The sequence below is a fragment of the Terrapene carolina genome, unplaced genomic scaffold (genome assembly GCF_002925995.2).
Source record: "Terrapene carolina triunguis isolate 2854851 unplaced genomic scaffold, T_m_triunguis-2.0 Scaffold58, whole genome shotgun sequence".
Lineage (NCBI taxonomy): Eukaryota > Metazoa > Chordata > Testudines > Emydidae > Terrapene > Terrapene triunguis.
The window spans coordinates 17,230,089-17,245,192 of record NW_020664409.1 but is presented as its reverse complement, the minus strand read 5'-3'; the positions used below and the strand labels follow the sequence as shown (position 1 = coordinate 17,245,192).

Sequence of the window (15,104 nt, the reverse complement as noted above, 5' to 3'; positions counted from 1 at the left end):
TCACATTTTTTTCATAAAACAGAATTCTTGGTTTCCCATCAGCTCTAGTCGTGGCACTGTTATCTGTCTTGGAAAAAGGCTTTACAAAGTTTTACAAAAACAGCATTTCAAACAGTTGCTATCGGACTGTGAAAGTGCTTTCTATCTACTAACCAAATGTCAGATCCTGCCAGCACTTCACATGGAGAACTTCCATTGTAGTTATAAGGCTTGCAGGATGAAACTCCATTTCTTTGCCCAACGTAAATTACTGCCAGATTTGGTGAGAGGCTGAGATCTTCCTGCAGCTTGCTGAATGCCTTCTGCTCCTGTGGAGTACAATGGAAGCTGCTTTGCATGGCTGAGTCTTTTTTCTGGAGAATTTGCTGAATGAGAAAAGTGTGAATACTAGAACCAGCCATGTGGCCACAAGGGGTCCCACTGCTTCAGTCAGAATTGTATTCAAACAAATGGTTGCCTTTTTGTGCACTAGGTAGGCAGCTCTTTGGAGAACACACTAAGCTTTTGTGTTTATTTTTAAACTACCTTCCTTGATAGCAGTTCCATTAGGAAGATCGTACCTTCAAGTAGGGTGACCAGATGTCCCGATTTTATAGGGACAGTCCCGATTTTTGGGTCTTTTTCTTATATAGGCTCCTATTATCCCCCTACCCCGTCCCGATTTTTCACACTTGCTGTCTGGTCACCCTACCTTCAAGAAAAAACCCACCATTTGTTTGCCAGACTAACCCTTCCTGTAACTGAAGACTCATCTCATTTCAAATGTTCAGTTTACTATTAACATGATGCAAACCCAGGTATTCTCCAGCCTTTTAATTTTATGAAGAAATTCTTTCATAGGATCCACTTCCTATCAACAAACCCCACCTCCACTCCCGACTCTGCTTGGTCCTCAAAATATTTCATTCTATGGACGACTTGCTTGTTGACTTCAAAGCATCATACCCAGATCCACAGCACCTGACTGTGATGCCATAAACCAGAGAGTCACTTCAAGCAACAACTAAGGCAGGGGTGGGCAAACTTTTTGGGCCAAGGGCCACATCTGGGTGGGAAAATTGTATGCAGGGCAGGGGGTTGGGGTGTAGGAGGGAGTGTGGGGTGTGGGAGGGGGTGCGGTGTGCAGCTTGGGGTGCAGGAGGGGTGTGGGATGTATGAGGGGGCTCAGGGAAAGGGGTTGGGGTGCAGAGTGCAGGAGGGGGTTCAGGGCAGGGGTGCAGGAGGGGTGTGGACTGCGGGAGGGGGCTCAGGGCAGGGGGTTGGGGTGCAGGAGGGGTGTGAGGTGCAGGCAGGGGGCTTAGGGCAGGGAGTTGGGGGGCGGGGTGCAGGAGAGGTTCGGGCTCTGGCCCGGCGCTGCTTATCTAAAGCGGCACTGGGGTGGCAGCGGCGCGCACCGGGGCCAGGACAGGCTCCCTCCCTCCCTGCCTGCCTGCTCTGTCCCCGGCCCCGCGCCGCTCCTGGGGGTGGGGGGCAGAAGGCTCCCCGTGCGCTGCCCTTGCCGCACCTCCAGGTACCTCCCCCGAAGCTCCCATTGGCCGCGGTTCCCCGTTCCCGGCCAATGGGAGCTGCGGGGGGCGGGGCCTGGAGGCAAGGGCAATGCATTGAGCCCTCTGCCCCCCCGCCCGGGGGCCACAGGGACATGGTGCCATCCACTTCTGAGATCCTGTGGGCCAGAGCCAAAGCCCTGAACTAAGGTCTATCTTAGTTAGGGGTGTGACTTTTCTATCAAAATAATTAAATCACTACAGCACCTTGTGTGGATGCAGTTATCTGTATAAAGGTAATGAGGGCTTGTCGACACTACAGAGCATTTGCTGATATAGCTATGCTGACAGAGACCCCAAGCTCAGAGACAGCATAAGCAGGCAGAAGGAGTTCTGCTGCAATAGTTACACCATATCCCCAAACAACATTAGCTAAGCTGACAGAAGCACTCCTCCATTGGCATAGTTGCGTCTACACCTGCGGTTTTCTCTGCATGACTTTTTTCACACTCCTAGATGCTAAAACTTTGTAGTGTAGATCAAGGATTACATCTCTATAGTTTATTCGTGTTACCGACAGTAACAGCTATGTGATATAAGGTGCCTTTATCCTGATATAACCCACTAGAGTGGGTTGTACTGATACAGTTAAAGCAGTACAACTTGTGCGTAGACAAGGCTGAAGCTGCAAAACAGAACACTTAAAAAGCAAAGATCCTCTTTTCTTATTAATGACTGTGGAATAAAAAGAGGAAAGTGAAACACAGAAAATGTGCTTATTAATAAGGAGTGGAAGTGCTAAAAATATATCATATGCATTATTTCTAAAACCAATTGTTTTAAAACTTTTCCAGGGGCTGTTAACTGCTCTTTAAGGTCAGACCAATTCAAATGCATTAGGATTTGAACACTATAGTGTTTGTTTTCTCCTTTGCTATTCCATGCCTGTGCCATCCTATGAAACTAGTGCCTGATGGTTTTTTGTTGCAACAATGAGCTGCTTTAGTGTCACCAGAAGGCTCCCTTCTGTTTATTAAACCAACTCCCCGTACACAGCTCTTTCTGGTTACTACACAAATGCTAACTAGAAGTTGCTGTTTTGTGTATTGGTAGTGCAAGTACCATATAGTTTCTTCTCTTAATTCTTCTTAATTACACACACACACACACACACACACACACACTGAACAGCACAACATGGTTGCTATCTAATTCCTTTTTGGATTTACAGTATTTGGTCACCTTGCTACCTGTGGGGGCTCTGTGAGTATTTTCTCATCTCTCTCTTTTCAGGTTTTTCATATACATGTATACTCTCTTGCTTAAAAGAGCAGAATTGCACAAAAATCTGTTTAACAAGTCATTAGATCCCCTCCAGTTGGACACTGGCAGAATCAATCATTTTACTCTTGTTTTTCCCACAGCACTTTAGTTTCTTTGCTATTTTTCAACCCAGTTTAAATAAAAATAAAATCATGGGCTTTATTTGTGGATTGTAGCATTGCCAGTTGTCTGATTGTTGACCAGAACGCCTGGTTGAAAAGGTACCTTGGTGGTTCTAGTCAGCACCGCGGCCAATGGGAGCTGCAGGGGCAGCGCCTGCGGGTACAGGCAGCACACACTGTGCAGAGCCACCTGGCTGCCCCTGCACCTAGGAGGTAGACATGCTGACTGCTTCTGGGAGCCGCGGGGAGACTGCTTTGGCCCTGCTACGCCTCTGACCGGGAGCCACCTGAGGTAAGCGCCGCCCAGCTGGAGCCTGAATCCCCACCCACACCCCAACCCCCAGCCCAGAACCCCCTCCCACACCCAAATTCCCTCCCGGAGCCCACACCCCCTCCCACACTCCAAACTGCTTGGCCCCACCCCAGAGCCCACACTCCCAGCTGGAGCCCTCACTCCCTCCTGCATCCTGAACCCCTCATTTCTGGTCCAACCCCAGAGCCTGCACCCCCGGCCAGAGCCCTCATCCCCTCCCACACCCCTGCCCCAGCCCAGTGAAAGTGAGTGAGGGTGTGGGAGAGCAAGCGACGGAGGGAGGAGGGATGGAGTGAGTGGGGGCAGGGCTTCAGAGAAGGGGCAGGGCAGGGGCGAGGCCTAAGGGAAGGAGTGGGGCAGGGGGTGGGACAAGGGCGTTCAGTTTTGTGCCATTAGAACAGAGGTGGGCAAACTACGGCCCGTGGGCCCATCCTGCCCGGCCTTTCAGCTCCCGGCCGGGGAGGCTAACCCCCGGCCCTCCCCTGCTGTCCCCTCTCCCCCACAGCCTTGCTGCCACGCAGGCAGTGCTCTGGGTGGTGGGGTTGCATGCTCCTGCAGAGCAGCGTGGCAGCGTGTCTGGCTCCGGCCAGGCGGCGTGGCTGCCAGACATGCTGCTCTGAGCGGTATGGTAAGGGGACCGGGGGGTTGGATAAGGGGTGGAGGTTCGGGGGGGCGGTCAGGGGATGGGAACAGGGGGGTTGGATAAGGGGTGGGGGGTCCTGGGAGGGGGCGGTTAGGGGACAAGGAGCAGGGGGAGTAGGATGGGTCAGAGGTTCTGAAGGGGGCAGTTGGGGGTGGGAAGTGGGAGGGGGCGGGGGCCAGGTTGTTTAGGGAGGCACAGCCTTCCCTACCTGGCCTTCCATACAGTTTTGCAAACCCAATGTGGCCCTGGGGCCAAAATGTTTGCCCACCCCTGCATTAGAAAGTTGGCAACCCTAGTGTATTGGGCAGACTGTTGGGGTGGCTTCTGAGACCTTATCCACTTAGTTCCCAAGAACTTATCTCAACTCCAAACTTGTCACTGAGATGTCTTTATTGGCATACAATTAAACTGCACTTTAGGTGATCAGGTTTAAGCATAGGGCAGTGGCTCTCAACCTTTCCAGACTACTGTGCCCCTTTCAGGAGTCTGATTTGTCTTGTGTACCCCCAACTTACACCTCACTTAAAAACTATTTGCTTACAAAATCAGACATAAAAATACAAAAGTGTCACAATACACTATTACTGAAAAATTGCTGACTTTCTCATTTTTACCATATAATTATAAAATAAATCAATTGGAATATAAAGACTATATTTACATTTCAGTATATAGAGCAGTATGAACAAGTCATTGTCTCTATGAAATTTTAGTTTGTACTGACTTCATTAGTGTTTTTTTATGTAGTCGGTAATGAAACTAAGCAAATATCTATATGAGTTGATATACCCCCTGGAAGACCTCTGCATACCCTCAGGGGTACACGTACCCCTGTTTGAGAACCACTGGCACAGGACATAGGTTCAGAGCATACCACACTTCTAAAAATAAAAAAGAAAATCTCTATCTTTATATACATTTACACATTACATTGCATTTATTATACATTGCGTCACATGGAGCAGGTCCTCAAGGAATCAATTATGAAACACTTAGAGGAGAGGAAAGTGACCAGGAACAGTCAGCATGGATTCACCAAGGGGAAGTCGTGCCTGACTAACCTAATTTCCTTCTATGATGAGATAACTGGGTCTGTGGATGAGGGGAAAGCAGTGGATGTGTTATTCCTTGACTTTAGCAAAGCTTTTGATACGGTCTCCCACAGTATTCTTGCCACCAAGTTAAAGAAGTATGGGTGGATAGAAAGCTGGCTAGATCATCGGGCTCAACGGGTAGTGATCAATGGCTCCATGTCTAGTTGGCAGCCGGTATCAAGCGGAGTGCCCCAAGGGTCGGTCCTGGGGCCGGTTTTGTTTAATATCTTTATTAATGATCTGGAGGATGGTGTGGACTGCACTCTCAGCAAGTTTGCAGATGACACTAAACTGGGAGGCGTGGTAGATACACTGGAGGGTAGGGATCGGATACAGAGGGACCTAGACAAATTAGATGATTGGGCCAAAAAAAACCTGATGAGGTTCAACACGCACAAGTGCAGAGTCCTGCACTTAGGACAGAAGAATCCCATGCACTGCTACAGACTAGGGACCGAATGGCTAGGTAGCAGTTCTGCAGAAAAGGACCTAGGGGTCACAGTGGATGAGAAGCTGGATATGAGTCAACAGTGTGCTCTTGTTGCCAAGAAGGCTAACGGCATTTTGGGCTGTATAAGTCGGGGCATTGCCAGCAGATAGAGGAACGTCATCGTTCCCCTTTATTCGACATTGGTGAGGCCTCATCTGGAGTACTGTGTCCAGTTTTGGGCCTCACACTACAAGAAGGATATGGAAAAATTGGAAAGAGTCCAGCGGAGGGCAACAAAAATGATTAGGGGTCTGGAGCACATGACTTATGAGGAGAGGCTGAGGGAACTGGGATTGTTTAGTCTCCAGAAGAGAAGAATGAGGGGGATTTGATAGCTGCTTTCAACTACCTGAAGGGGGGTTCCAAAGAGGATGGAGCTCGGCTGTTCTCAGTGGTGGCAGATGACAGAACAAGGAGCAATGGTCTCAAGTTGCAGTGGAGGAGGTCTAGGTTGGATATTGGGAAACACTATTTCACTAGGAGGGTGGTGAAGCACTGGAATGCGTTACCTAGGGAGGTGGTGGAATCTCCTTCCTTGGAGGTTTTTAAGGCCTGACTTGACAAAGCCCTGGCTGGGATGATTTAGTTGGGAATTGGTCCTGCTTTGAGCAGGGGGTTGGACTAGATGACCTCCTGAGGTCCCTTGCAACCCTGATATTCTACGATTCTATGTTCTGAGGCTGGCTTGGTCACTTTGTAGGAACCTGTCCGTGTACAGCATGCTCTGTCTGTGCATTACTTAGGTTATGTCTACACTACGCAGCTTTTAGTGACATGGCTGTGCTGCTACAGCCGTGCCGCTAAAAGGCGCACAGTGTAGCCAGTGTTGGCTCTGCTGCTGACAAAAATCTTCTACCCCCAATGAGCAGCATTTGCGTTGTTGGCAGGAGCGCTCTCCTGCCGACAAAGTGCTGTTCTCACTTGTCGTTGGCAAAACTTTTGTCTTTCAGAGGTGGGTGGTTTTTTAACGCCTCTGAACGACAAAAGTTTTGTCCTTCACTTGCCACTGTAGACATAGCCTAAGAGCTTGTCTACACTGGCACTTTACAGTGCTGCAACTTTCTTGCTCAGGGGTGTGAAAAAACACCTCCCTGAGTGAAGCAAGTTTCAGCGCTGTAAAGCCAGTGTAGACAGTGCACCAGCGTGGAGGTGTTTTTTTTTTTTTTTTAGAACACTGTGAGAGCTCTCTCCCAGTGCTCTGCCGCGACTACACAAGCCACATTAAAAAACAATGCCGGGGCAGCGCTTTAACACTGCCAGTGTAGACTAGCCCTTACTTTTTATCTCATCTTACATTCCAGGCTTATTTTATCCATTGTTATCTTGTCCATTGTAAATGGTTCCCTGCGTGTTTTCCCCTTATCTTGGCTAGTGCAGACATTCTGTTTCCAGAAATAAGGCTGATCCATTTACCTTCCTAATCCTGTCTCCCAAGAAATAAGACCTCACCAATTACTCATGTCAAGTCAGGCCTGCAGACAAAAAAAGAGAGGTCATGATGGCCATATCAGAAACAACAAAATAAAAATAAGCATTTTCTGTAGTTGCATTCTTCATATTAAAAGTGCTGTATTTCTTTGGGCAAAAACCAAAACCTGAAAGTATTTCCATCTTCAGATTTCATCAAAAGCAAAATAAAAAAATTGTGAAACATTTTCACTTTCAAAAAAAAGACCATTTTCAACCCCTCCCTCCCGCCCCAAATCATTTGTCAGTCCCTGATCAAAGAAGAGACAAAGCAAGGGATTTGGTCCTAACCACAGAGAACAATATTCCTGCAATAAACTGATGGACGACTACTTTCCTCCAGGGTCTTAAGCTCTGTGTAAAGACACAGAAGATAAATTTGCAAATTAATTAGAAGAAATATTTTTTTTCAGCAGTATAAATCTTTAAACTTTGTATTACAAATTTAGAAATACTTCTCACTCTAAATAGTACTTAGCACTCAGAGTTGCTTTATAATTTTAAAGCATTGTACACGCAGTAAATACAGGGGTGGCTCCAGGCACCAGCGCAGCAAGCGCGTGTCTGGGACGGCAAGCCGTGGGGAGCAGCCTGCCAGTTGCTGTGAGGGCGGCCATCAGGCTGCCTTTGGCGGCATGCCTGCAGGAGGTCCGCCGGTCCTGCGGCTTCAGCGGTAATTCAGCAGCGGGGACACTGAAGGCACGGCACCGGCGGACCTCCCGCTGGCATACCGCCGAATCTGCGTGGCCAGCGGACCACCCGCAGGCGTGCTGCCAAAAGCCGCCTGACTGCTGTGCTTGGGGCGGCAAAAACCATAGAGCCGCCCCTGAGTAAATAATCCTGTTACTTGATTAAAATAGTTAAAGGTAAACACAAAATGTTCCAAGTGGGGTGGAGGCAAAGGAATGGAAATAACTGATTATCTGAATGCCAGAGCATGCCTGAATTAAAGCTGAGTTTTGCTATGAATAACAATGGCATCGTAATGGTTCCTATTTAATAATTGGTATTTCTCAGTACTGTGGTAATTAGCTAATATTTGTAAAGTGCTCTGCTGCAAACCACTAAGTACTGCTGATTTGTTATTACAATGTGAAATATAATGGGTGCAGATATACACCTAAGTGGTCAAATTAAAAACTGGCACTTGGTATTAAAGTGGAAAAAAGAACATAAGGTTGGTAGAAATTAAAGAACTAAATATAGAGAGTGTGAGTGAGCATCTTAGAACTCAGGGGTGCTGAATGGACACTTAGGAGAAAATTCCTTATGGTTCTTACACGAGAGGTCACCCAGTGCTCTGGCCAGAAGTGCAGTAGAAGCTTTTGCTGGTATAATAATGTTTGCTAGCGGTGTGATTTTTTTTTTTAAACAAGATTTCTATAGTGGCGAACTCTACTGATGTAGACGCAATTATACTAACGTAAGTGTCTTTGCCAGTATAGCTTATTTTGCTTGGGCATTAGTATAAGCTATACCAGCAAAAAAACTTTTTTGACAGTATAAGTTGCGCCTACACTGGGAGGGTTTGCTGGTATAGTCTGTAACATACAACTGGGACCAATGTAATAAGATTGAGGGCTAAACTGGAAAAAGGATTGTGGTAGAAAATTTAAACTGGACACACTGAAATGAAACCATATCGCCATATTTGGGGTCGGGAAGGAATTTTCCTCCAGGGTAGATTGGCAGAGGCCCTGGAGGTTTTTCGCCTTCCTCCGCAGCATAGGGCAGGGGTCGCAAGCTGGAGGATTCTCTGCGACTTGAAGTCTTTAAATCACGATCTGGAGACTTCAACAGCTGAGTTAAGGGAAAGTGGGTGGGTCAGCTTTTGTGGCCTGCATCATGCGGGAGGTCAGACTAGATGACCATAATGGTCCCTTCTCACCTTAAAGTCTATGAGTCTATGAAACAAATGGAAAATGAAAGTAATAGTACTTCGGCTCGGCCAATGGCAGGAGAGCTCAATTTAAACTCGTATAGAACCAGTGGCAGAAGATTTAACAAAGGTAGTGTTGCGTAATAGCACAAAATTAGGTATCAGGATAACTTGGTTCTAATCCCAACTCTGACAGACTCTCAGAATGGTTTTATACAAGTAATACAACTGCTGTATCTCTCTTTCCCCATCTGTAAAAGCCTACCACTCACTATACCTCCCAGACGTGGGTGTTGTGGGACTTAATCAGTCAACCTCTAGAGAAGCAGTTTGATATTGTTGGATGGAAGATGCTATGTAAAAAAATATTTATTTGTATTGTAGAAGTGCCTAGGAGCCCTGATTATGGACCCCAGTGTGCTAGGCACAGTATAAATACACAATAAAAAGATTAAAGGATTAGAAAACATGCCTTAAAGTAACAGACTCCAGTAGCTCAGTCTATTTAGCTTAACAAAGAGAAGGTTAAGGGGTTATTTGATTGCAATCTGTATGTACCTACATCTTTGGGGAACAAATATTTAACAATGGGCTCTTCAGTCTAGCAGAGAAAGGTATAACACCATTCAGGGGCTGGAAATTGAAACTAGATAAATTCAGACCGGAAATAAGGCATACATTTTAAAGGTGAGAGTAATTAATCAATAAGGCTACATTTTAGTCATGGGTATTTTTAGTAAAAGTCACGGACAGGTCACGGCAGTAAACAAAAATTCACAGCCCGTGACCTGTCCATAACTTTTAGTATATACCCCTGACTAAAATTTGGTAGCAGGGTAGCTGGGGGTGGGGGTGGCCTGTGGGTGCTGCAGGGGAGGGTTAGCGGGGCTGGGGCAAGCTCCCTACCCAGCTCCTGAGCTCCAGGTGCTGCCTCCACTCCGCCCCAAGCCCTGGTTCTGCAGCTCCCATTGGCTGTGAACCACGGCCAATGGTAGCGGGGGGGGAGGGGGTGGTGGTGGTGCCTGCCAGCAGAGGCAGCACGCGGAGCTAGGAGCTGAGGGAGGGGAGTTCCTGAGGCCCTTCTGGGATCCCAGGTAATTCCAGGTAAGCACTGCCCCACACCCCAATCCCCAGACCTGAGCGCCCCCCACCCACCCAAACTCCTGCTGCTGGGGGACGGGGGGAGGGTGAGACTCCCCCAGCAGCAGGTGGTGCGACTGGCCCAGGGGCCCCAGGCCAGGAACACCAGCCGCTGCAGAAGTCAAGGAAGTCACAGAATCTGTGACTTCTGTGACCTCTGTGACAAACACGGAGCCTTATTAATCATAGAACAACTTACCAAGGGTTATGGTGGATTCTACATCACTGACAATTTTTAAATTAAGATTGGATGTTTTTTTAAAAGACTTCTTCTAGGAGTTATTTGGGGAAGTTCTATGGCCTGTGTTATACAGGAGATCAGACTGGATGAAAACAATAGTTCCTTCTGGCCTTGGAATCTATGAGAAAGATGATCCCTGTCCCAAAAGTAATGTGTCTGAGGCAGAGCAGCTGCTCAAAAACCACACCCAAGAACCAGAAACAAGAAATTGCTCACCTAAACTTTATTGAAAATGGACTGAAATAAATATTCTGTGACACAGGACTGAAAAGGTGATATATATATAATACAAAGAGGTGTTCAAAAATTGCTTTAACTTAGATATACTGGGACTGTCAAGACTGCCCTTCGCTGGCTTTGCTGTGGAGTCTCCTGGGTGTCTTGGAGGTTATGCACTGTGAGCTCTCAAACTGTAATGGAATGGCCAGCTGAATTTTAACAAAGGTGTCTTTTCTCTGAATTGTTAATTCATCATAGAAGATACGGGTCTGAACAAAACCAGAGTTTTAAATGGCCACATTAAAAATCCTTTACTCTTAGTTTTCACACTTCTGTGGTGTTATTTCACTAGTTGGCCTGTGATTATAGGCTTTCCACCACAGACAAGACTTAATTCCCAACATTTAAAAAAAAAAAAAAAAAAAAAGCAGAAAAATGAATCTTTAAAAAGCAAAGTTTCAGGTTCCCTTTATACATCATAAAAAATGAGACAAGCCCCATTTTTGTTTTTCCTTTTATGTAATGGCAAGCACTGGCTTTTGACCTCTTGCTACACTGATCATATTGGTTTTGTGATCTTACAGAAAGCCTCATTAATTTCTATCTACAGTTAAAGGTATTTTCTAGCACCTTCTGAATTAATGATGAGCATTTCCTTGTACAGTCAGAGCCTTTCAACAAGGAGCCATCCCTCTTCTTAGGGTTTTCTCTGGGTCTGATTTAATTCCTCCCTTCTTAAGAAACGTGTGTCCCTCAAATCTTGCATGGTATTTCCAGTCTCACAAGCCCTTTTGTCTCAGTGCTAAAGGCTCTCACTCTAAAATGAGCCCCAAGCCACAAAGGTTTGTAGCAGTTTTCACACTGAAACATTATGGAAGAGGTTCAGATCTGGGATTTTGGACTCTATTGTAAGCCTCCTATTGTTAAATCCTCTCTGCTGCTGCTCTGTCCTAAACTTTAAGATACTCTGAACAATTAAAAACAAAAGCACCAACAAGCGTCACCTATTTCTCATTAACCACTCTGAGATATTTTTTCCCCACTCAAAATTTCCTGGCTTTTTTTCATGCTTGCTTCAAAAGTCCCTTCACTATTTCCATTTGGTTTTACCCCACACTTCTATTGCCATAACTGTTTAATGGAATCGTTAAACTATGGAATGTTTAAAAACAACAAGGAGTCTGGTGGCACCTTAAAGACTAACAGATTTATTTGGGCATAAGCTTTCATGAGTAAAAACCTCACTTCTTCGGATGCATAGAGTGAAAGTTACAGATGCAGGCATTATATACTGACACATGGAGAGCAGGGAGTTACTTCGCAAGTGGAGAACCAGCATTGACAGGGCCAATTCAATCAGGGTGGATGTAGTCCACTCCCAATAACAGATGAGGAGGTGTCAATTCCAGGAGAGGAAAAGCTGCTTCTGTAATGAGCCAGCCACTCCCAGTCCCTATTCAAGCCCAGATTAATGGTGTTGAATTTGCAAATGAATTTTAGTTCTGCTGTTTCTCTTTGAAGTCTGTTTCTGAAGTTTTTTTGTTCAATGATAGTGACTTTTAAATCTGTAATAGAATGACCAGGGAGATTGAAGTGTTCACTTACTGGCTTATGTATGTTACCATTCCTGATGTCCGATTTGTGTCCATTTATTCTTTTGCAGAGGGACTGTCCGGTTTGGCCAATGTACATGGCAGAGGGGCATTGCTGGCACATGATGGCATATATAACATTAGTGGATGTGCAGGTGAATGAGCCCTTGATGGTGTGGCTGATGTGGTTGGGTCCTCTGATGGTGTCGCCAGAGTAGATATGGGGACAGAGTAGGCAACGAGGTTTGCTACAGGGATTGGTTCCTGGGTTGGTGTTTCTGTGGTGTGGTGTGTAGTTGCTGGTGAGTATTTGCTTCAGGTTGGGGGGTTGTCTGTAAGCGAGGACTGGCCTGCCTCCCAAGGTCTGTGAGAGTGAGGGATCATTTTCCAGGATAGGTTGTAGATCGTGGATAATGCGCTGGAGAGGTTTTAGCTGGGGGCTGTATGTGATGGCCAGTGGTGTTCTGTTATTGTCGTTGTTGGGCCTGTCCTGTAGTAGGTGATTTCTGGGTACCCGTCTTGCTCTGTCAATCTGTTTCCTCACTTCCCCAGGTGGGTATTGTAGTTTTACGAATGCTTGATAAAGATCTTGTAGGTGTTTGTCTCTGTCTGAGGGGTTGGAGCAAATTCGGTTGTATCTTAGGGCTTGGCTGTAGACAATGGATCGTGTGATGTGTCTTGGGTGGAAGCTGGAGGCATGTAGGTATGTATAGCGGTCAGTAGGTTTCCAGTATAGGGTGGTGTTTATGTGGCCATCACTTATTTGCACTGTAGTGTCCAGGAAGTGGATCTCTTGTGTGGACTGGTCCAGGCTGAGGTTGATGGTGAGGTGGAAATTGTTGAAGTCCACGTGGAATTCTTCAAGGGCCTCCTTTCCGTGGGTCCATATGATGAAGATGTCATCAATGTAGCGCAAGTAGAGGAGGGGTACTAGGGGACGAGAGCTGAGGAAGCGTTGTTCTAAGTCAGCCATAAAAATGTTGGCATACTGTGGGGCCATGCGGGTACCCATAGCAGTGCCACTGACTTGAAGGTATAAGTTGGCCCCAAATCTGAAGTGGTTGTGGGTGAGGACAAAGTCACAAAGCTCAGCCACCAGGCTTACTGTGGCCTCATCAGGGATACTGTTCCTGACAGCTTGTAGTCCATCCTCATGTGGAATATTGGGGTAAATTGCTTCTACATCCATGGTGGCCGGGATGGTGTTTTCAGGAAGAACACCAATGCATTGTAGTTTCCTCAGGAAGTCGGTGGTGTCTCGAAGATAGCTGGGAGTGCTGGTAGCGTACGGTCTGAGGAGAGAGTCCAAATAGCCAGATAATCCTGCTGTAAGAGTGCCAATGCCTGAGATGATGGGGCGTCCAGGGTTTATGGATCTTGGGTAGCAGATAGAATACCCCTGGTCGGGGTTCTGGGGGTGTGTCCATGTAGATTTGTTCCCGTACTGTAGCTGGGAATTTCTTGAGCAGATGGTGTAGTTTCTTTTGGTATTCCTCAGTGGGATCAGAGGATAGTGGCCTGTAGAATGTGGTCTTGGAGAGTTGCCTGGCAGCCTCCTGTTCATAATCCAACCTGTTCATTATGACTACAGCACCTCCTTTGTCAGCCCCTTTGATGATAATGTCAGAGTTGTTTCTGAGGCTGTGGATGGCATTGTGTTCTGTACGGCTGAGGTTATGGGACAAGTGATGTTGTTTGTCCACAATTTCACTCTCATTCCTTTTTCTCCTCGTTTATCAGTCTCACTTTTTATATCTTGTTCTCTCACAAACATCACTGAAACTGCAATTAAAACTAGAGGCTAACATTACGGGTTGTGCAAGTAGCAGCATGTTTTGTGAACTCAGTTTAAAGTACAACTTTTTGGACAGGTTGCTCATTGTTTTAAATCCAAGAATTCCTTTTTCGAAAGAGATCACTCCCTACAAAAATATTTAGTTTTTAGCCCCACCCTTCAAATGTCAATTATCTAGCTCCCAGTTCAGAGAACCATCTGCAGAAACTCCAGGAACACAGCAAGAGAAGAATTTTCAAACCCTTGTGAAGCAAGAACAATATTTTAACTACAGTGGCTTGTTAAATCTTGTTTTGTCTAACGTTCGTGGCAGTGGGACTACACAAGGCAGTAAGTGACTTCTGCATTATCTAATGTTTCAGCTTTGCCCTCGTGTTTAATCATCCACAAAAGCCATTTATTGCCTCGTATACATCTCCATCAGGATTGTTATCCCTTTAAACAAACTGCATGTAACATGTGGAATGTACATTATTGAATTAGTTCTTTTTCCTTTTGGAAATGTCGGAAGAGAAAGCTGAGCTCCTTGGGCAATTGGTATTTCTGTTTGCATTTCCCCGCCGTGTTTGTTGTGTTTGGCAGAACCTACAGTTTGAGGTTGTTTCACAGTTTCTCATGAAGAAATAAATGTCTCCTTAGAAAATGTTTGTGCATCAAAATCATTCCCAGAAGTTGCTTGTAGTCCAGATAGTGCAAAACCCATTTACTGTTTTTCGCCCCCTACAGTTTGACCAATAAACTCTGCATGCTGTCTGTACTAAATGCCTTTGCCTAGTGCAGTGGGACTTTAAAGCAGACTGACCTGTCCATTGTTCAGCAGTTATTTATGTCTGCCTGCCCAGCAGTGAAATGTACCTGACAAATGCTTGTGGATGTCTTCTCTTCAATATAGCAAATTTTGTCTTGAACTTGCAGATATTGGCTCTCTCTGTTATCATGCTGCTCTTTGAGGCAGGAGTGTCCTCATCCTCCTCAGGCTTGGAGAATCAGATCTTCCAATACATTGATCTTCATCAAAATGAATTTATTCAGGTAAGAGCTACTCATATTGTCAAATAGCTACAATGCAGAAGTGAAGTAATAAAGACCAACAATGTGTGTTCATGAGACCACTTCTTTTCTCTCTAAGAGGAAAATAGTGAGCAGGCTTCCACAAGGCCTCAGATGTAGTGGAAATGCCACATTTCACTATGCAGCAGGGCTAGGCAAGGGAAAGTCTATGGTGGCGACGCTGCACTCTTCTTGTGTTCCATGTAGCAGAGATCGTTGGTAGCTTTGCGCACAGTGTACCATGCAAGATGG

General features: G+C 46.1%; 1 protein-coding gene across 5 annotated transcripts in view; it reads left to right on the top strand.

Annotated features, from left to right (window-relative positions):
• Window positions 1-15,104, top strand: part of CNDP1 (carnosine dipeptidase 1) — a 47,120-nt gene that overhangs the window by 11,888 nt on the left and 20,128 nt on the right. For 2 of the 5 annotated variants that reach the window (XM_024212212.1, XM_029913974.1), the window contains 2 exons: window positions 841-1,014; window positions 13,981-14,834. In XM_024212212.1, the coding sequence (XP_024067980.1) occupies window positions 14,652-14,834 (183 nt within the window). In that variant the 5' untranslated portion in view covers window positions 841-1,014; window positions 13,981-14,651. Of the gene's footprint in view, window positions 1-840; window positions 1,015-13,705; window positions 14,835-15,104 lie in introns of those variants that run through there. The other 3 variants (XM_029913979.1, XM_029913978.1, XM_029913976.1) reach the window with 3 other exon arrangements.